Consider the following 22,804-nt stretch of genomic DNA (forward strand, 5'->3'; position numbering starts at 1 on the left):
GACTCTAGTTAGACTCTTCATGAAACCCCCTATTAAATGATAAAAAACGATTTCTCGTCAAGAGTCCTCCAAAATTTGGAGTCTTTTTTTTTGTTGGGAGCCAAAGCACCAAATACATGGCTTGTACCGGCTTCTTATATATTTTTCTCTTAAAACAAACACATAAGAAACTATTTCGCTAACGCCCCGTTTGGATCATAGGAATTGAATTCTATTCTAATAATAGTAATTTAGACATATATCAATTAAGATAATTCGATTTTATACAAAATATATTTGTATACTATTTTTAGCAAGATGACAGAGATATTTATATGCTATATTTTTACTATAGAGGAGTGAGACGAAGAGTGTCATGTAAGTTACAGAGTAGAAACAAATTCTACTGATGCATAAAACTATTTCTCATTCTTCACCCCATGAATTTGAGATAGACTTATATATCAACTTTGGAAAGTGGTGGAATGTCAAATTCTAAACTAAATAAGTTACTTTATTGAGTGAATTCCAATTTCTCTAAAATGAAGGGATCCAAACGGCCTGTAAATGAATTGCAAAACAGCAGCTCAGCCTCCTCCAAAGAAGTGAGTCAGAGCCCAGCCAAAGGGCCTAACGCAAAAGACCGCACAAACGTAGAATGCGGTGATCGGTGCCCATGCGTGTATTGCTTTGCTTGTATACTCTCTACAAATCAAAGGTTACACGACTATCTTAGTCTAAAAATCGTACGGCGTCATGAAACCTTCCGGCCGGAGCGGCACGAGGAACGCCCGCACCGGAGGCTCGGCGCCGGCGCCGGCATCGTCGGCGCAGCCGGAGCCCTTGTGCGGCGCGCCGAACAGCGGCTGCCGGCACGTCGGGCACGTGGACCGCGCCAGCAGCCAGCGGTCGACGCAGCGGACGTGGAAGCCGTGGTTGCACTTGGGCAGCACCCGCACGCGCTCCCCGGGCTCCAGCTCGGCCAGGCAGATGGCGCACACGGGCCCTCCGCCGCCTGCTGCCTGCAGCGGCAGCAGCCCCGCCGAGTAGACCAGCGTCGGCATCGCGCGCAGCGCCTTCCTCCGCGCCCCAGCCTGCGCAAGCCGCGCCACCGGCTCCCCCGCCCCCGCCCCCGCGCCCGGCTGGCGCTGCGCCCCGCCGGGCGACGTCCGGCTGGAGCACCGGAGCGCGCACCGCACGATGGAGTTGAGCCCCAGCGCGCAGATGAGCGCGCACAGCAGCACGGCCAGGATCATGACCACGTTCGCGTCGAAGCTGCTGCTGCTGCTGCTCCTGACACCGTCGCCCGCCGGAGCTTCCTGCCCGGCCACCACCTGGCTCGCCGCCGCATTCTCCCCGTAGCTGTGCAGAGGAGTCAGCAGCAGCGCCCTCCGCGAGTACACGTACCCTTCTTGCATGCCTGCTTTAACTGTGTCTTCACTCGTCAACTTGTGATCCTCTCCTCTGACGCCGACTCTTTCTTCCCAAATCACAATCCCAGGTGAAATCAAATCTGTTCTCTCGTCTACAAAATTCAAGGCCAGCGAGCGCTGTAACTCTAGCTCCGCGACTCGTAAGAGTAAGTTTCAGCCGTGCTGAACTGGAAGCAGTATATATAGGCTAAGGCGGGCAGCAAGATTGCAGCCAACGGTAAGGCTTGGCGTGAACTTGCATAGGTGTCTTTCCCCATCAGCAGTAGCACCCAGGGGAGCCAAGGCAATGGATAGGCCGGCCAGGAGGCACTAGGAAGCTAGCTAGCTGGGTCTGGGCGTGTGAGTGTGTTGTTAACAGTGGTGGCTTTCCGGGAATCAGAGGGGCACTAGCTGGTATAGCACCAGATCTTGTCTGCCTGATCATGGGTGTAAAGCAGGATAAGGGAGGCTTAGCAGCACACATGCAGCAGCAAGAGATGGATTAGAAAAGGGAGATCAGGCACTGAATTATTTGCTAGTGTTGCACTCTTTTTGCAGGCCATGTGGCATGTGGGGGAGGCTGTATCTTTGACCTCTGCCACTCCTTGCCATACCGTGTGGTTCATGGCAACTGAATTATTTGTGAACTTTGGGGGGTCAAACTCTGGTCCAGCCAGCCAACTCAACTCGTGGGCATGGTCTGCCCAAGGGAAAGCATATATGATAGTGAGTTTGACTTCCAAAAATCCGGTTTCTTTCCAGATTGCAATTATTGTACACTCGCAGGTACTAGTAGATTAATTAACATCTTGACTACTATTACTACTGACTAAAACAAATTAAAGCATACATATGATAAATGCAACTCTGTCTGTGACACTAGTGCCTTCTTGTATCACTTATAGGAAACATCCTTCAACTTGATAGACCTTCAACTTGACAAAAAGACGGGAGCTGTGTGTGTGTGTGAGAGAGAGAGAGAAACCATGGTCCAAGAAAGTTGAGTTTGACTAGTATGACAGCTGACAGTAACACTAACACACACCAACCAATCTTGTAGAGAATCGTATCCTCGATCTTGGAGCAATCATGAGGCAGTAACATACCAAGACAATGAAGCATGTGAGCACGATCGATGGTGAAGCTGACAAAGCAACTAATTACCACTCACAAACCACGTCGCATTTTTGCATATGCTGATTGGCTGCTTCTGATCCCTTCCACTTCGAACAGTGAGCAGAGCTCGCAACTCCGACCCACAAGCTTTGCCTGCTTTCGAGGATGCATGGCGCGCCCCAGGTCAGCTGCCTCCAACGATGATTGTCTCGTTAGTTGCATTTCCTGGAATGTCTAATCTTGCTAAACTGCAGGTTCAGAGTCTTATGTTTTCTTTCTGTCTTAGTTTTCTCACGAAAAGATCGTTTTCATATGTGACTGTCTCCACTATCCAGGAAGCAAAAGAATGTTCTGCCACAGGCACACTGGGAGTCTGGGACGATTCTGATTGTTGACAAGTATAAAAGTGAATTAGCCATAAGTGCACCCTTTTTTTTATTCCATCGACTTAAGCTACATGCAATTCAATAGGGTATCACAGGGCCAGAGTTCTCAAGCTTGAATCCTGATGAGCCAAATTAAATTAAATAATTACAGCCGACTTCTATTTCTATGTTTGAGGCCTGAGGGAGGGAACACATGTGGGAAGTATAGGCTAATTCGACACCTCTGTCTCTTTGCGTAAGCTTTGGCTCGATAGCTGAAAAGGCAGCCACGTGCAGAAATCAGAACGTGGATTAAGAAAGGGACGGAAAGCAAAAATAGGCGAATTGACAAGCAGAATGATAACGGACATCCATTCTGGGATAGTGGGACTTCGTTCGCAGAAGTTCATAAGGAACAATAGGATAAGCATAGGGCCTAGCTTTATCAGGTTTCCGCAAAAGCTTATAAGGAACAATGTTTTTCGAAGCGAAAACAAGAAACACAGACTTTTTCTTCTTCTTCTTCTTCTTCTTCTTCAAAAACGCTTAAGATAATGAGATAATTATGCTTAAAGCCTTGTTTAGATGCCCATGTATCTACTTCAACGTATGTGTGTTGTAGTGGTTGGATTAAGGCATATATATGGGTATCCAAGCAGGCTCTAAGCGAGCAAGACGATGGCCACGTTTTGACGAGCTGTTTACTTCCCTGCCTACCCAAATTTGAGTTGCAACAGATTTGTGCAACAACACTGTAGCTTTTTAATCCCAAAAAAAAGCCTGTAACACGTTCTAAAGAAAGGGCAAACCAGATAAGTATGCCCAGTAGCTTACCAGATGCATGTCCCAATGCGATCCATATAATCCTTCAAATATCTCGATAAAAAAAATTATGCACTGATCGTGGCAAATATATGTCTCATGTAGGAGTAGTATATATACACACTTATTATAAAAAAGGTTATCCTTCCAGTATTCTGGCATGGCCAACAGTGCGTAGCAAATGGAGAAGAATGGAAGCGCACCACTGAGTGGATAAGAAGATGGTCCACCACACACTCAAAACTTGATCCAAAATGTAGCGGGGGAGGAAACCAATATTGAATGAAATGAATAATGACTGCCATGAAAGTTTAAACAAAGCATAAAAAAAGGAACCAAAACATCGAAGGACCTTCACTTGCTTGATCTAGCGTTCCCGTACTGCGCAAAGACAGTTCTGTTTTCTACACTTGAACGCGCCGGTTTTTGTATGGATTAAAAAAAACCTGTGTGGGATAAACAAAGTAGGAGAAAAGTTATTCCACTCGTCGATACATCATACATATAGAAGAACCACCTGCTTTTGTTGAGCATTCAAGGTTGAGGCCAGATAGCGATGAATATGATCTTTGGTGCACCCTGAGCTTCTATTCCTATCCGATCGAAAGCAACTTCACCTTTTTTTTTTTCAACCAATGGCATATGAGGATCTCACCGTGGACATATTGTGCGGAGTCAACTATGACTTAGGGGTGCTTGAATACACTGTAGCTAATAGTTAGGATATATTTGAATACACTAGAGATAATAGTTAGTGGCTAAAATTAGCTAAAGACATCTAAACACCCTAACTAATATTTCATCTATTAGCTATTTTTAGTAAATTAGTTGTTAGTTAGCTAGCTAATTCTACTAGTAAATTTTTAACTCTAGTGCATTTAAATACCCTCTTAGTTAGCTACATGACTACACGACTCTAGCTACATGACTCTAGCTTACCCAAAAAAACAACAACAACACTAGCTTATAAAAAACAACAGATACAATCCACCTTTTGTGCCACCAAGATGCTATACACATTTGTGAAAAGGGGAAAACAAAATGACTTGTTTTTGGGTATACACATAAATAAACCTTAAATTTGTTCAAACCCACTTGCTATGCATTTCTGAAAGAAGAGCAAGGCCAGCATTATCGCTAAAATCGAGCAGTGCTCCAGTTTGTTAAGCTTTATTACACTCCGCTGCAGCAACAGCGCCTGAAGTCCTCATCAATAAATGAATAATAATGCTGTCCCAGTTGCCCCTTGTTCTACAGGTAACAGAAGCATGAGAGAGTTACCTCTCGTTCTACAGGTAACAGAAGCTTGGCAGAGTTGCCCCTTGTTCTACAGGTAACAGAAGCATGGCAGAAGGATAAAGCCAACCGTGATGCAACTTCCATCAATCAATTTAATAGAAGGAATTTTATTCCCATGGCAACAAATAAGCTACACTGTGGAGAAACACAGAAGCAGAACGCACGAACACAGTACAACATAACACTTTTTAACTCAACTCAAGAATGAACACAGTACAACATAACACTTTTAACTCGACTCAAGAATGAACCCACTTGCAAAGCAAAAGGCTCGCTACTTGTGAAGGCCACAGAGACAGCTCTCAACACCTACGTCTCTGGCAATGCAGGGTGGCTGGCTTATCCCGTCCTGGTACCAAGTCGCCCGTTTCTCAACTAACTCATTCAGGAAATAGTCTAGCTTGTCAATGTTGACACTGGGCATCACCACAACGTGAGCTATATTCCCTTCACAAGCCAGCTGCCACCTTCGGACAAATTCTTCATCCTTTGGCCTTTCAAACACGACCGTGCTACTGAGCTCGTTAAGCATCGCTCCGATTCCTGCTTCCTTGAGGCGATCTTTTAGGTAGTGTGCGTTTCTCAAGCACTTTTGGACTTCTTTCTGGAAGCCTCTGTAGCCCTTCCTGTTGAGGGTGTACCAGAGGAAGATAGGGGCATGGCCATTCCTGCTTCCCATGATTGTTGCATCCCTTGACGCCAGATACTCCACATTGCTAGAAAGGGCATTTATGTGCTCCAACCTTGTTATCTGGACACCACATGGCATGGGGCATCCGACAAACTTGTGCCCAGAGACGCTGACACTCCCAATAGGCTTTTTAAATGTCACTTGAGGTGCCTAGTGAGGATACATATACATATAGCAGGAGAATGAGCTATCGAAGTGGATGAGGAACTAGTACAGCCTGATGTAATTAGTATATACAGCATGGAAAACCAGAATAGCACCTTCTTAACAAATGGTATCATCAATCCAAAAAGGGCACCATCACAATGAATATAAAACCGACCTTTAAAGCCGTTTTCCTCAAGGGTTTTGATAACCAAGTCTAGATCATCAACAGCCCCCTTCACAGTTGTTCCTGCACGGCAATCTTGTTTAGAAGCAGAATATATGCGAAGGCCAAGCATTAGTCTTGGATTGGAGTTAATACTCACCAATGTTAACATTAATGATGGCAGGTTTGTCTCGGTTCTGCAATAACTTTCTCTGGAAATCAGCACAATCTATTTCCCCAGACATAAGGGTGTCAACTTTGACACAATCCATTCTGTACATTCTTGCTGCTTTGAATACTGAATAATGGGACTCACGAGACGCATACAATATTCCATCAGGGAACACCTCCCTCCTGTAAAACAGTTTATAAAGAAGATTTAGAGCAGAAGTGACATTTCACATAAGCAGTGAGAGTAGCGAGTATTTCTCAAGTATTACCCAACAAGAATCCCATGCAGATTTCCTTCTGTACCACAGTTAGTAATATATCCCCAGTACTCATCCTTTTCTAACTCCCAGAGACGAGCAAACCAATCCAGCACTCCAACCTCAAACTGCCGGGAATGAACACCATAGTTGCTCTCGATGAAGGGATCACCAAGGTTGTTAATCGAGAAGTGCTGCAGCTGGGTCAGTGCACCATAATCAAAGTCCAGATTGTATGGGTAACCTTCATGAAAACAAACAGATGCTGTGAGCCAACATAATTATATTGTTGTCTGTTTTTTGTTCTATTATACACAAGGCATATCCATATAACTGTGGCATGTCCCATTATTTAGCTAAGTAAAGCCAGAATATTATGGAAAGTGTCTGAAACTACATGTATAGTATATATGCTAAAAACCTAAAACTAAAGAACTGCTGAGGCACTGATAAATGCATGTGATAAGTATCCAAAGACAACAAACTTCTGTAATGAAAAAATGTCTTGAATGGTATGATCCCTCAGTCACCCTAGAATGGAAGGGGTGACCTTGTAGTTCTTGGTCAGTGAAGATGCATTGTTAGGTGCTCCATTTTATAGCAAGAAACTAAGAATAGTCAGATAGAACAAAAGAGTTATGGTAAAGAACTATACTTGGATTTAACAAAGAAAACTTGACAAAAACAGGGTTTTTCTATCTCTATTTTCTACTCCAAAAGCTTTAGTTGTTATTTGAACCAAATATATTAACACAAGCGGATAACTTTCTAGAATTTCTATTACAATTCAGTGCTTGCACTACAATGTAAAGTTTCATTAGAGTTGCAGGATGAATTTAGAAAGATACAAGTGAAAATTAAAAAACATTTCGTTTTTGGCAATAATAGTTCTTTTGAAAAAAGAAGTTTTGGAACAAAAGGAATCCCAGCTGCTTGCGAGATGAGTCTATGCTTATGCCAACAGTCCCAACACTATAAACTATTTCATAAAAAAAATAAAGGCCGGAATCTTTTATTATAATCGAACATGCATCCCTCAATTGCAGCAGAACACACGTGGTGTAGGTGGAGATAAACTTGAGGGAAATTCTGTCCACATATGACATATATAAGATTTATTATGTTCATTAGAATCCACTAATGTATTTATTTAAGCTAGCGAGAAGAAGACTGAAGCATGCTATTGGCACGGAAGACAAGCAGCTGAGCTGGCACATGATTCAGTGTACAGGAATTTTTATCAGTGATTATGCCTTCCATGCTTGCTCAATAGCCTCAGTTGGATGAATTTAAGACAAGATTATATTTCAGAATCTCCATAGTAAATATACATCAGATAAAAGAGCTAGCCATCAAGGCTATCACTTACTTTTACTTTTAGAGCCGTACTCGATCTTAGATAATACAGATTGCAACTGATAACACATACTTAGTATCTAAGAGGATCTCCAAGAGTAAATCATCATTTGAAGAGTCATTTGCAGAAAACTTGTTTTCTATATCTCTTCGCCCTTTAATAGTTTTTTCTATCTTGTGTGTACTCTCGAGGGCTATTCTCATTTTCTATCAATCTAGAATATAAGATGAGTATATTTAGATAACCAAATAAAGAAGCTATTGGAACCTTTTTTTTACCAAAATCTGTATTCCTAGTAATTTCTAAACAAAAGTGAAGTTCATTCAGATTTGCACTAAAAACGGCTTTGACCATCTTCAAGAGTCTTTCTAAATTTCACTCTCTAAATTATCATTTAAAGAGTCATTTGAATAAAAACCATTTTCTATATCTTTTAAAACTTCAACAGCTTTTGTTTGCACTCTAGAGAGTCATCCACGATATCTATTTTTGGCTAGCGAGAAACCCATAAGAGCATCTCCAAAATACTCTTCATTTTTAGCTCTTTATTTGACTCTTTATTTACCTTTTCATAAAGTCTATATATAACATCTCACTCCAACAGTTTCTAGTAGAAACTTTGGCTAGCCAAGTTTAGCTAGTGAAGGAGCCAATTTGGAGAGTCGGATAGCTTGGTGAGTTAGATAGCTAGTCTGTTGGAGATTTATTTTACTGCCGAGTAGACAAAATTTGACTCGACCAGCTATTTAGCTAATTTGTTGGAAATGCTCTAATAGAAAACTGCTATATTTGAATAATCATTTAAATAAGCTGTTATATGGTGTTTTTCTAAAAGGAATCTCTATCCTTATCTTTTAAGGAATACAGTCCCTTTGAGTTACTCGTACATAAAATTGGTGCATAATTAATAAAAAACGCCAGTATTTATCCCCCAGCGAGTGCATTTATTATTTATTTATTTATTTTGAGAAAACGGCGAGCGTATTTATGGAAACGAGCACGGCATTTTAGCCCAGTAGAGTACCAATACCAAATGTACCGGGGGCCCGGGGCACACCACAAGACGACACTAATAATGTCGCAACCCGCAAGCGGCTAAATCGTCTGGCGCACTGGTGTGTGACGGGATCAGGCCACCACGGGCCAGATCGAGGGGCAAGAGAAGGAAATCAAAATCGATGGGGCTGGAGCGTCCAAGGCGCAACATACCGAGGTGGTGCTTGGTGCGTTCGACGAGCGAGCGGCGGTAGAGCGCGAGAACGCTAGCCATGGTTGCCTCCCGCTCGCCGGTTTCCTCGTCGTCCGCGTCGGGCTCCTTCACGGCGAAGCAGGAGGTGTGTACGTTCCTCCCCATCACGATCTCCCTCCTCCCGTTGGCAGCCTTCTCGCCCTTCGCCTCCACCGCAGCGGCCACTAAGGCCTCCGACGGATCCAGCTCCATCGGGAGCGTCTCCGCGGCGGCGGCCGCCGCCGCCGCTTCGGCAGGACGCAGCGCCTTCCCCGCCCCGTTCATGGAGACGGCTCTTGCACCCAGATCGGCCAGCCCGTTGCCCACGCTCCCAACCATATCGGTCGCCGCGAGGAATTTGAGTGGGAGGCCTTTGCGCAGATTTGGGGGCGGAGGCGCAGCGAGAGAGAGCGGACTGGCGGCATTTGCGGACGCATTTATAATCGGACGGCGAGAATGGAGAAACGGGTCACCACTTGCTGGGAGGCGTCCGTGTTCGGTCCGGGTTTGTCATGTGGTGCAGTGACGGCCTGACGGGTCCGGCTCGCGAGCCGTCTCGCGTCTTCGATCCGTGATTTTTTATGGAGAATTTTTTCATTAGAGCTTATTTTAAAGTAAGAAGATTAAAAGGAATAGAATTAACTAAAGTCCTCTAGTTATTTAATTTTAAATGGAAAAATATAAATCCTACAATCTTCTTCTCTTAAACTACTGTTTCGTACTGAAGACTGCACTGTTTAAAATAGAGTTTAAATATAGGTATGTTTAAAGTGGAGTTTAAATATAGGTACGCGGATATGTAAGCTGTCGAAAATAGTCTAAAAACAGAGAAGTTTCTTTTCCATGGGATATAAATGGTGAAAAAAATTCTCAACCGATAAACGTGGGTGTATGCTCCATCTTTGTTTTCTGCGGGGATCCATTAAACTTGCATGTGACCATGTCTTCATGTAATTCTCAAAGATAGAAATAATTAATTAATTTGTTAAAAGATCACTAAATATATCAATTTTGATGTATACTTAATTTCTTTATATTTGACAATGTATATAAGTGATAATGTTTTACTCTCTTTATCCTAAAATATTAATCGCTTTATCTCTTGTTTTTTATGTCTATATTTAAATGAATGATAATAAATTTAGATATATATAATAAATATATTATTTTTGTATGAATAAAGTAAAAAGGTAAAATATATTTTATTTTGAGACGAAGTCAGTACATTAATAACAAATCACGTATGCTTTAATTATAATTTATCACTTGGCACGAGAGAAGTTCCGGTTTCTGACAAGCGGGGCCGCCGTCCGCAGCGGAAATGCAGAAATATCGAGATTCCGGATCCGGCCCGTGACAGCGACTGTCGGACACGCTGGCAGCACGGGAATCTTCAGGGCCCACGGGGTGACGTCGCGACCGTCCTTCGAGGCCAACTAACCCCACCCACGTGGCGGCAGACGGACGGACGGGCAGATCTTTCGGCGCCACGCCCACACTGAACAGTACACTACTCCAGCGCAGTGGCCTTTGCCCTTTGGCGCGCGCCAACTGGTGCAGTGCTGCTACTTTCTTCCCTTTGAAGACGCGCTGTAGGCTGTAGCTGTTGCTTTCTTCCGCTTGGCCTCAGCCCACGACTTCACCGGTTAAAAATATATACATATATTTCATTTTTCTAAAGATACTTCTACTATGTTGAATCTATTCTCTTTTAGTATATCTCAGTAGTCTGAATTTTATGATAATTTTAGACAATATTTTTTACAACTAATGAGTATAAATAAATAGTTATTTTATGATTTGTTATTTATACTTGTTTGACTACAAAAAAAAGATCATGAGTTGTTGACAGTTATTATAGCAGCACAGGTCAAATTTTATCGAGTCTATGGTTTTATCTAGTAGTTTTTTTAATTCTTATTACAAAAAGCACAGGTTATGCCTATATAAACTGTAACAAACTAAATCTATAATTGAGTATACAATATATGTAATAACCATCCGTTGAAAGAAAACAAAAAAAATAGACAACTACTTCATCCGTTCTTTTTTTTATCTGTCCCGTTTAGTGCAAAAAATGAACTAGCGTGTGCTTCCTTTTTCCTAGCCTACCATGGGAAATGGAATGCTCGGCTCAAACCTGAATCGATCCCTAGTAACGGTGGTACTTTATTTTTGGCTTGGGAATTGGGATGATACTGTATTTTTAGCTTGGGAATTGGGATACGGCAGAGAGAAGCAAGAGTGTATGGTGTTTGTATGATTGGGGATCCCGTGAGCGGGCCCACGGACGCGCACATGTTTTGTTCGTGGTCGGTGGTCCAATGGCAATGGTAAAGTACCCGTGCACCCCGAGTGGCCAGATTCTTCACGTAACCGAATTGTGATCGGAGTAATGCTTTCTGTTTTCCACCTGTTGGGCGACACCAAAATGAGAAGGCCGAACGATTCGGCTTTGGGGGCCGAACCATCCGCGGTCCGGATAGTTCGTGCCTTTAGGCCCGACGGTCCGTGCAGGCGCAGAACATATTAGGGTTCTAAGTTTCTTGCTATGTTTGTTGGCAAGAATCTCGGGATAAACTCGGAAATTTGTTTGTAACGGGTCCAGCCCCCCTCCTCTATAAATAGAGAGGTATACGGTCGATTGGTTGTCTACTTGATGTAAACTCCTTCTTCTCCTCCGTCGCCTTGAATGCCACCGGTTGTGCTTCGGGCGTTGAGGAGGTGCCTTGCTCGATGATTTTCTTTGAGCCTTTAATCATTAGCTCAAAGCTCACAAATTTTCCTATAACCTCCTCGGGAGACATTAGCTTGTATCTAGGATCACCTCGAATTAATTGAACTTGCGTAGGGTTAAGAAAAACGAGGGATCTAAGAATAACCTTGACCATCTCATGGTCATCCCATTTTTCGCTCCCGAGGTTGCGCACTTGGTTCACCAAGGTCTTCAAGCGGTTGTACATAGCTTGTGGATCCTCCCCTTGGTGAAGCATGAAGCGACCGAGCTCCCCCTTGATCGTCTCCCGCTTGGTGATCTTTGTCACCTCGTCTCCTTCGTGCGCGGTCTTGAGTATGTCCCAAATTTCCTTCGCACTCTTTAACCCTTGCACCTTATTATACTCCTCTCGACTTAGAGAGGCGATGAGTATAGTAGTGGCTTGGGAATTAAAGTGGTGGATTTGGGCCACTTCGTCCGAGTTGTAGTCTTCATCCCCTATGGATGGTACCTGTACACCAAACTCAACAACATTCCAAATGCTTGTGTGGAGTGAGGTTAGATGATGCCTCATTTTATCACTCCACATGTTATAATCTTCACCGTCAAAAACCGGTGGTTTGCCTAATGGAACGGAGAGTAAAGGAGTACGCTTTGAAATACGTGGGTAGCGTAGGGGAATCTTACTATACTTGTCGGGGACCATAATTAGGGGTACCCTCAAGACTCCTAATTCTCAGCTGGTAACCCCCATCAGCATAAAGCTGCAAAGGCCTGATGGGTGCGATTAAGTCAGGGATCAGTCCGTTCGAGCGACTCGATCGTGCCTCGCCCGAGCCTGGCCTCGGACAAGGGCAGCCGACCCCGGAGGATTTCCGTCTCGCCCGAGGCCCCCCTCCAACGGCGGATATATCTCCGGCTCGCCCGAGGCCCTGCCTTCGCTAAGAAGCAACCCTGACTAAATCGCCGCACCGACCGACCAAGTCGCAGGAGCATTTAATGCAAAGGTGACCTGACACCTTTATCCTGACGCGCGCCCCCCGGCAGAGCCGAAGTGACCGTCGTCACTTCACCGCTCCACTGACCGGCCTGACAGAAGGACAGCGCCGCCTGCGCCACTCCGACCACAGTGCCACTTGACAGAGTGAGACTGACAGGCAGTCAGGCCCTGCCAAAGGCACCATAGGAAGCTCCGCCCGACCCAGGGCTCGGACTCGGGCTAAGTCCCGGAAGACGGCGAACTCCGCTCCGCCCGACCCAGGGCTCGGACTCGGGCTAAGTCCAGGAAGACGGCGAACTCCGCTCCGCCCGACCCAGGGCTCGGACTCGGGCTAAGTCCCGGAAGACGGCGAACTCCGCTCCGCCCGACCCAGGGCTCGGACTCGGGCTAAGTCCCGGAAGACGACGAACTCCGCTTCGCCCGACCCCAGGGCTCGGACTCGGGCTCAGCCCCAGAAGACGACGAACTCCGCTTCGCCCAACCCCAGGGCTCGGACTCCGCCCTGGCCTCTGCCGAACGACCTCCGCCTCGCCCGACCCAGGGGCTCGGACTCGGCCTCGACCATGGAAGACAGACTCGACCTCGGCTTCGGAGGAGCCTCCACGTCGCCCAACCTAGGGCGCAGGCCAGCCACATCAACACGAAGCGCCATCATCACCCTACCCCGAGCTGACTCGGGCCGCAGAGAACAAGACCGGTGTCCCATCTGGCTAGCTCCGCCAGATAGGCAATGATGGCGCCCGGCATGCTCTGTGACGACGGTGGCTCTCAGCTCTCTTACGGAAGCAGGAGGACGTCAGCAAGGACTCAACCGCTCCGACAGCTGTCCCTCCGCTAGGCACCGTCGCTCCTCCGACGGCCACGACATCCCACCAGCTGGGTGCCAAAATCTCTCCGGCTGCCACATCGGCATGTACTTAGGGCGCTAGCTCTCCCCCGCTAGACACGTAGCACTCTGCTACACCCCCATTGTACACCTGGATCCTCTCCTACGCCTATAAAAGGAAGGACCAGGGCCCTCTTAGAGAGGGTTGGCCGCGCGGGGACGAGGATGGGATAGGCGCTCTCTTGGGGTCGCTCGCTTCCCTCTCCCGCGTGGACGCTTGTAACCCCCTACTGCAAGCGCACCCGACCTGGGCGCGGGACGAACACGAAGGCCGCGGGATTCCCACCTCTCTCACGCCGGTCTCCGGCCGCCTCGCTCTTTTCCCGCCTTCGCGCTCGCCCACGCGCTCGACCCATCTGGGCTGGGGCACGCGGCGACACTCACTCGTCGGCTCGAGGGACCCCCGGTCTCGAAACGCTGACAGTTGGCGCGCCAGGTAGAGGCCTGCTGCGTGTTGACGAACAGCTTCCCGTCAAGCTCCAGATGGGTAGTCTCCAGCAACCTCTCCGACCCGGGACGGTGCTCCATTTCGGGAGTCTTGGGTTCATGTCCTTCGACGGCAGCTACGACATGATACTCCTTCCACCGCCGCGCGACAACGACAATGGCGGCCGACAGCCCGCCCGCCGGTGGCGGAATCGACGACGTCTTCCCCGCGTGGTGGAAGAACAACATTCGAGCTCGCCCCGTCCTCTCCCCCGCCAACGGAGGAGGAGGCGGGGCAACCAAGGCCAAGCAGGAGGTCGCGCCTCGTCGGCTGTCGAGCGAGTCGACGTCCCTAGCGCCCCAACGGGGGGCGCGTCGGGCGTCGACCTCGCGTTTGAGACGAAGGCGAGCGCCGTCTCCCCGCGACACGCCAATCCCGAGCAAGCGGACGACGCCAGCACGCTCGCGGAAGGCTTGCTGGGCGTCACCCTCGTACCTGAGATGACGGTGCAGTGAGTCCCCGACGTGACTTCATCGCCGTTTGTCGACCAAAAGGTACCGACCGATTCCCATCCTACGTCATTTGGATTCAGCCTCAACCCGCCTAGCGACCTTGCTTTGGCGGGCACTCTCGTAGAGGCGAGTTCAAACCCTCCGGGGTTTCGCATGCGGTCGCCTTGGGACCGGCTGACGGACGTCTCGACCTATGGGCCCTCCGGGTTCGAGGAAGATGACGACCCCAGCATCTGTTGGGATTTCTCTGGACTTGGCAACCCTAGTGCCATGCGGGACTTCATGACCGCATGTGACTACTGCCTCTCCGACTGTTCCGACGGTAGCCGCAGCCTCGACGACGAGGACTGCGGCCCAAGCCGCGAATGTTTCCACGTCGATCTAGGGGGTCCCTCTGAAGGCAATCATCTCGGCATGCCGGAGGACGGTGATCTCCCTAGGCCGGTGCCTCGCGCTGACATCCCGCGGGAGCTAGCTGTGGTCCCCGTTCCGACGGGGGGGTCACGACCCACAGCTCGAGCAAGCCCGCGGGGCGCAGGCCAGGCTCGACGAGGGAGCAGGAGCGCTTGAGCCGATCCGACGGGACGTCGGACAGGCATGGGCGGGCCAACCCCCGTCCGGAGAAATACGTCACCTGCCCCAGGGTCTCCAGCTCCGCGTCGCCAACGACGTCAGGGTCAGGCCGCCACCCGCATCCAGTGGGGTCGGTCAGAACCTGGCTGCAGCAGCGATGCTTCTCCGCGCGATGCCGGAGCCATCAACCACCGAGGGTCGGCGAATCCAGGGAGAGCTCAAGAATCTCCTGGAAGGCGCTGCGGTCCGACGGGCCGAGAGCTCTGCCTCCCGAAGGCAGGGATACCCCTCGGAACCTCATGCCGCGACTTCCCGATTCATGCGGGAAGCCTCGGTCTACACCGGGCGCACGCGCAACACCGCGCCTGCGGCCCCGGGCCACCTCGGCAACGAGCACCATCGTCGTGACCGTCGGGCCCACCTCGACAAGAGGGTGCACCGAGGGTATCACCCCAAGCGTGGGGGACGCTACGACAGCGGGGAGGATCGGAGTCCCTCGCTCGAACCACCCGGTCCGCAGGCCTTCAGCCGGGCCATCCGGCGGGCACCATTCCCGACCCGGTTCCGACCCCCGACTACTATCACAAAGTACTCAGGGGAAACGAGACCGGAACTGTGGCTCGCGGACTACCGCCTGGCCTGCCAGCGGGGTGGAACGGACGGCGACAACCTCATCATCCGCAACCTCCCCCTGTTCCTCTCCGACACCGCTCGCGCCTGGTTGGAGCACCTGCCTCCGGGGCAGATCTCCAACTGGGATAACCTGGTCCAAGTCTTCGCTGGCAATTTCCAGGGCACGTATGTGCGCCCCGGGAATTCCTGGGACCTCCGAAGCTGCCGGCAGCAGCCGGGAGAGTCTCTCCGGGACTACATCCGGCGATTCTCGAAGCAGCGCACCGAGCTGCCCAACATCACCGACTCGGATGTCATCGGCGCGTTCCTTGCTGGCACCACCTACCGCGACCTGGTGAGCAAGTTGGGTCGCAAGACCCCCACCAGGGCGAGCGAGCTGATGGACATCGCCACCAAGTTCGCCTCTGGCCAGGAGGCGGTCGAGGCTATCTTCCGAAAGGACAAGCAGCCCCAGGGTCGCCCATCGGAAGATGCACCCGAGGCGTCTACTCCGCGCGGCGCCAAGAAGAAAGGCAAGAAGAAGTCGCAAGCGAAACGCGACGCCGCCGACGCGGACCTTGTCGCCGCCGCCGAGTACAAGAACCCTCGGAAGCCCCCCGGAGGTGCCAACCTCTTCGACAAGATGCTCAAGGAGCTGTGCCCCTATCATCAGGGGCCCGTCAAGCACACCCTTGAGGAGTGCGTCATGCTTCGGTGCCACTTCCACAGGGCCGGGCCACCCGCGGAGGGTGGCAGGGCCCGCGACGACGACAAGAAGGAAGATCACCAAGCAGGAGAGTTCCCCGAGGTCCGCGACTGCTTCATGATCTACGGTGGGCATGCGGCGAATGCCTCGGCACGACACCGCAAGCAAGAGCGCCGGGAGGTCTGCTCGGTCAAGGTGGCGGCGCCGGTCTACCTAGACTGGTCCGACAAGCCCATCACCTTCGACCAAGACGACCACCCCGACCACGTGCCGAGCCCGGGGAAATACCCGCTCGTCGTCGACCCCGTCATCAGCGACGTCAGGCTCACCAAGGTCCTTATGGACGGGGGCAGCAGCCTCAACATCATCTACGCCGAGACCCTCAGGCTCCTGCGCGTCGATCTGTCCTCCGTCCGAGCAGGTGCTGCGCCCTTCCACGGGATCATTCCCGGGAAGCGCGTCCAGCCCCTCGGACGACTCGACCTTCCCGTCTGCTTCGGAACGCCCTCCAACTTCCGAAGGGAGACTCTGACGTTCGAGGTGGTCGGGTTCCGAGGGACCTACCACGCGGTACTGGGGAGGCCATGCTACGCGAAGTTCATGGTTGTCCCCAACTACACCTACCTGAAGCTCAAGATGCCGGGCCCCAACGGGGTCATCACCGTCGGCCCCACGTACAAACACGCGTTCGAATGCGACGTGGAGTGTATGGAGTACGCCGAGGCCCTCGCCGAGTCCGAGGCCCTCATCGCCGACCTGGAAAGCCTCTCCAAAGAGGTGCCAGACGTGAAGCGTCATGCCGGCAACTTCGAGCCAGTGGAGACGATTAAGGCCGTCCCCCTCGACCCCAGTGGCGACGCCTCCAAGCAGATCCGGATCGGTTCCGGGCTCGACCCCAAATAGGAAACAGTGCTCGTCGACTTTCTCCACGCGAACGCCGACGTCTTCGCGTGGAGTCCCTCGGACATGCCCGGCATACCGAGGGATGTCGTCGAGCACTCGCTGGATATTCGGGCCGGAGCCCGACCCGTCAAGCAGCCTCTGCGCCGATTCGACGAGGAGAAGCGCAGAGCGATAGGCGAGGAGATCCACAAGCTAATGGCAGCCGGGTTCATTAAAGAGGTATTCCATCCCGAATGGCTTGCCAACCCTGTGCTTGTGAAAAAGAAAGGGGGGAAATGGCGGATGTGTGTAGACTACACTGGTCTCAACAAAGCATGTCCGAAGGTTCCCTACCCTCTACCTCGCATCGATCAAATCGTGGATTCCACTGCTGGGTGCGAAACCCTGTCTTTCCTCGACGCCTACTCGGGGTACCACCAAATCAGGATGAAAGAGTCCGACCAGCTCGCGACTTCTTTCATCACGCCCTTCGGCATGTACTGCTATGTCACCATGCCGTTCGGTTTGAGAAATGCGGGCGCGACGTACCAGCGGTGCATGAACCATGTGTTCGGCGAACACATCGGTCGCACGGTCGAGGCCTACGTCGATGACATCGTAGTCAAGACGAGGAAAGCTTCCGACCTCCTCTCCGACCTTGAAGTGACATTCCGATGTCTCAAGGCGAAAGGCGTCAAGCTCAATCCCGAGAAGTGTGTCTTCGGGGTGCCTCGGGGCATGCTCTTGGGGTTCATCGTCTCCGAGCGGGGCATCGAAGCCAACCCGGAGAAGATCGCAGCCATCACCAGCATGGGTCCCATCAAGGACTTAAAGGGCGTACAGAGGGTCATGTGATGTCTCGCGGCTCTGAGCCGCTTCATCTCACGCCTCGGCGAAAGAGGCCTGCCTCTGTACCGCCTCTTAAGGAAGGCCGAGCGCTTCACTTGGACCCCTGAGGCCGAGGAAGCTCTCGGGAACCTGAAGGCGCTCCTCACAAAGGCGCCTATCTTGGTGCCTCCAGCTGACGGAGAACCCCTCTTGGTCTACGTCGTCGCGACCACTCAGGTGGTTAGCGCCGCGATTGTGGTCGAGAGGCAAGAAGAGGGGCATGCATTGCCCGTTCAGAGGCCAGTTTACTTCGTCAGCGAGGTACTGTCCGAAACCAAGATCCGCTACCCACAAGTTCAGAAGCTGCTGTATGCAGTGATCCTGACGCGGCGGAAGTTGCGACACTACTTTGAGTCTCATCCGGTAACTGTGGTGTCATCCTTCCCCCTGGGGGAGATCATCCAGTGCCGAGAGGCCTCGGGCAGGATTGCAAAGTGGGCGATGGAGATCATGGGCGAGACAATCTCGTTCGCCCCTCGGAAGGCCATCAAGTCCCAGGTCTTGGCGGACTTCGTAGCCGAATGGGTCGACACCCAGCTACCGACGGCTCCGATCCAACCGGAGCTCTGGACCATGTTTTTCGACGGGTCGCTGATGAAGACGGGAGCCGGCGCGGGCCTACTCTTCATCTCGCCCCTCGGGAAACACCTACGCTATGTGCTACGCCTCCACTTCCCGGCGTCCAACAATGTGGCTGAGTACGAGGCTCTGGTCAACGGGTTGCGGATCGCCATCGAGCTAGGGGTCAGGCGCCTCGACGCTCGTGGTGACTCGCAGCTCGTCATCGACCAAGTCATGAAGAACTCCCACTGCCGCGACCCGAAGATGGAGGCCTACTGCGATGAGGTTCGGCGCCTGGAAGACAAGTTCTACGGGCTCGAGCTTAACCACATCGCTTGGCGCTACAACGAGACTGCGGACGAGCTGGCAAAAATAGCCTCGGGGCGAACAACGGTTCCCCCGGACGTCTTCTCTTGGGATCTGCATCAACCCTCCGCCAAGATCGACGACTCGCCCGAGCCTGAGGCGCCCTCGGTCCAGCCCGAGGTGCCCTCGGCACAGCCCGAGGCACCCTCAGCTCGGCCCGAGGCAGCCTCGGTTCAACCCGAGGTACCCTCAGCCTCCGAGGGTGAGGCACTGCACATCGAGGAGGAGCGGAGCGGGGCCATGCCTGATCGAGATTGGCAGACCCCGTACCTGCAATATTTCCGCCAAGGAGAGCTACCCCTCGACCGAGCCGAGGCCCGGCGGGTAGCGCGACGCGCTAAGTCGTTCGTCTTGCTGGGCGATGAGAAGGAGCTCTACCACCGCAGCCCCTCGGGCATCCTCCAGCGATGCATCTCTGTCGCCGAAGGTCAGGAACTCCTGCAAGAGATACACTCGGGGGCTTGCGGCCATCACGCAGCGCCTCAAGCCCTTGTCGGGAATGCTTTCCGGCAAGGCTTCTACTGGCCAACGGCGGTGGCTGACGCCACTAGAATTGTCCGCACCTGCGAAGTGTGTCAATTCTATGCGAAGCAAACCCACCTGCCCGCTCAGGCTCTGCAGACGATACCCATCACCTGGCCCTTTGCTGTGTGGGGGCTGGACCTCGTCGGCCCCTTGCAGAAGGCGCCCGGGGGCTACACGCACCTGCTGGTCGCCATCGACAAATTCTCCAAGTGGGTCGAGGTCCGACCTCTGAACTGCATCAGGTCCGAGCAGGCGGTGACGTTCTTCACCAACATCATCCATCGCTTCGGGGTCCCGAACTCCATCATCACCGACAACGGTACCCAGTTCACCGGCAGAAAATTCTTGGACTTCTGCGAGGATCACCACATCCGGGTGGACTGGGCCGCCGTGGCTCATCCCATGTCGAATGGGCAAGTAGAGCGTGCCAACGGCATGATTCTACAAGGGCTCAAGCCTCGGATTTACAACGACCTCAACAAGTTTGGCAAGCGATGGATGAAGGAACTCCCCTCGGTGGTCTGGAGCCTGAGGACAACGCCGAGCCGGGCCACGGGTTTCACGCCGTTCTTCCTGGTCTACGGGGCCGAGGCCGTCTTGCCCACTGACCTGGAATACGGCTCCCCGAGGACGAGGGCCTACAGCGATCAAAGCAACCAAGCTAGTCGAGAAGACCCGCTGGACCAGCTGGAAGAGGCTCGGGACAAGGCCTTGCTACACTCGGCGCGGTACCAGCAGTCCCTGCGACGCTACCACGCTCGAGGGGTCCGGCCCCGAGACCTCCAGGTGGGCGACCTGGTGCTTCGGCTGCGGCAAGACGCCCGAGGGAGGCACAAGCTCACGCCCCCCTGGGAGGGGCCATTCGTCATCGCCAAAGTTCTAAAGCCCGGAACGTACAAGCTGGCCAACAGTCAAGGCGAGGTCTACGGCAACGCTTGGAACATCCAACAACTACGTCGCTTCTACCCTTAAGATGTTTTCAAGTTGTTCATATACCTCGCACCCGCACAAAGTTTAGTCATCAAGGAAGGGTCGGCCTCGCCTCGGCAAAGCCCGACCCTCCCTCGGGGGCTAAAAGGGGGGGGGAACCCCCTCTGCGTTGAAATTTTCCTCGAAAAAAGATCTCTTCTGCCAGAATATCTTTCGTGCTTTCTGACTACTTCGAAAAGTGGATCCTGAAAACGACGGAGTACACGTAAGCAGCCAAGGCTGACCGAGCCGAGGGACTCCTACGCCTCCGGGATACGGATACCTCACTCATCACCTTCTGTGATAAGTAACTCGCGTTCGGATAAAGTGATTCCACGGACCGAACAAGTCTTCACGTTCGGAAGCTCTTCTGCCGAAGCGATCCTTCGAGCCTTCTCGACTGAGTCGGTGATAGGGCCTCATGGACGGGTGAAAGTGCGCGTAAGCGGCAAGGCCGACCGAGCCGAGGGACTCCCACGCCTCCGGGATACGGATACCTCACTCGTCACCTTCCGCGAGAAGCAACTCTCGCTCGCACAAACATCCCTGCTACCGACAAAAAAGCCCAGATACTCGAAACAAGAGGAAAGGAGACGCAGCTTTACAACACAGCGAGGGTGTGTATTCTGGCCTCGGCGGCCGCAGAAGGCACACACTACAAGACACTCTGATCCTGCAGGCTCGGGTCTTGACGCTGGAAGGGGGCAGTAACACCCTCGGCATCGACGACACCTTCAGCAAGGTCCGACCTAGCCTCGGACGGCGACGCGGTCCAAGGATTCCCACTCTGGAGGACGACGTCATCGTCACGCCCGGACAATCGCTGCCAGGAACTTCTCCGGGAATCCGGCCCGAGCAGGTGGCTCGGCCGGTTACCTCTGGGGCCTCGGCCAACCATCTTCCAAGGGCGCCAGCCCGACCCGATGCCTCGGCTGATCGACTCCGGCGTCGGTCTCGCTAACGGACAACCCGGCTAGGCTCCGGCCAACCAGGTTTCATTTTCGAGCCAACTCCGCCTCTGTTCATGCTGATATCGCTACCCCTGGCCTCGGCTCGTCGAAGAGCGGCCAAGGGGTCACTTTAACTAAGCTAGAGGAGCCTCAGACAACAAGGCCGACCGAGCCGAGGGACTCCTACGCCTCTAGGATACGGATACCTCACTCGTCACCTTGACCCGGGGCGACTCATGCTTGGTGGAGCGGTTCAGACAACCAACAGGCGAGTCTTAATGCTCGAAAATGAGGAAAAAAACTTGGCTCCGTGCCAAAATTACATATATGTTCAGGCCTCGACAGCCGCGATGAACAAAAAACCCTGGCATTCGAAGTGCCATTACAAACAGAACTCCGGTTTCGTCCCCGCGGGTACGGACAACCTCCACACCGGGGAGCCTGCGGAGCGACAAGCTCCGGGCGAATCACCAGCAAACGCGGGTCGCCCCCAAGCGCACCGGCAGGTCCTCGCTGCCGTCCTCGCCGCGAATGCGAGGGAGAGGGCGGAATGTTGCATCCTAGCTGGGCAGCAACAGTTCGCCTTCCCCAGCATGGCTGGAGGATGTCTCCGCCGCAGGGCTGGAAGGCGATTGCCACCACCAGAAGCTGGAAGAAGAGGTGGCCCGCCGACCCACGCAGGAGGTAGAGCCCCGGCTCGCCTCGCTCCCCGCCCCAGCGAGGATGACGAACACCCTCGATGCTGAGGGCGGGATCGGGATCACAGCCCGGATTGCCTCTCCCCATCCAGGAGCTGGAGGTCACCGTCTTGGGTGACCACCAGCGGGGGGGGGGGAGCAACCGTGCTGTGTGATGAAAATCCTTGAAGCCGAACGATGGCTGAAAGGTACCAACTCCCACGGAGTCGCGTTCCTCCAACAATGAGGCGAAAAGACGGCGGGTATCCCCCATCCAGGGGCTTGGAAGGTGGAAAGACGCGATGCATAAGGGAGCGAGAAGACATGGTCGCCTTCCGAAAGGGGTCGCCCTCCTTTTAAAGGCAACTCTCCCTACTTGCGCCCCCAACCGTCACAGGGTGAGTCTTCTCCAACACGCTCCAAGGCCCTCCCCTGCGGCGCGGGGGCTGGGTCCCGCATGTCATGCAAACCGACTCAGAGCAGAAGAAGCCAGACCGCCGCGCGTGGTGCACACGACCGCCCAGCGGTTACAAGTGACCCTCCACTT

General features: G+C 52.1%; 2 protein-coding genes and 1 long non-coding RNA gene across 3 annotated transcripts; 1 reads left to right on the top strand and 2 right to left on the bottom strand.

Annotated features, from left to right (window-relative positions):
* Positions 1–638: 638 nt before the first annotated feature.
* LOC103627257 (RING-H2 finger protein ATL72) lies at positions 639–3,233 on the bottom strand. Its single transcript, XM_008647543.4, has one exon. The coding sequence runs from the start codon at positions 1,395–1,397 to the stop codon at positions 717–719; it is 681 nt and encodes a 226-aa protein (XP_008645765.1). The 5' UTR covers positions 1,398–3,233; the 3' UTR covers positions 639–716.
* A 1,847-nt stretch (positions 3,234–5,080) lies between these two features.
* On the bottom strand, positions 5,081–9,449 carry LOC103627258 (histidine decarboxylase-like). Its single transcript, NM_001323601.1, has 5 exons — positions 8,989–9,449; positions 6,435–6,666; positions 6,155–6,348; positions 5,945–6,078; positions 5,081–5,834 (listed from the first exon to the last, which is right to left on the bottom strand). Exons 1-5 carry the CDS (start codon positions 9,344–9,346, stop codon positions 5,268–5,270), a joined length of 1,485 nt encoding a protein of 494 aa, NP_001310530.1. The 5' UTR covers positions 9,347–9,449; the 3' UTR covers positions 5,081–5,267.
* LOC111589349 (uncharacterized) lies at positions 8,795–10,752 on the top strand. The gene is made up of 2 exons (XR_002748370.2): positions 8,795–9,113; positions 10,324–10,752. It is a non-coding gene; the product is annotated as an uncharacterized lncRNA (long non-coding RNA).
* The last annotated feature ends 12,052 nt before the right edge of the window (positions 10,753–22,804 follow it).

This window comes from Zea mays, chromosome 5, assembly GCF_902167145.1.
Source record: "Zea mays cultivar B73 chromosome 5, Zm-B73-REFERENCE-NAM-5.0, whole genome shotgun sequence".
Taxonomy (NCBI): domain Eukaryota; kingdom Viridiplantae; phylum Streptophyta; class Magnoliopsida; order Poales; family Poaceae; genus Zea; species Zea mays.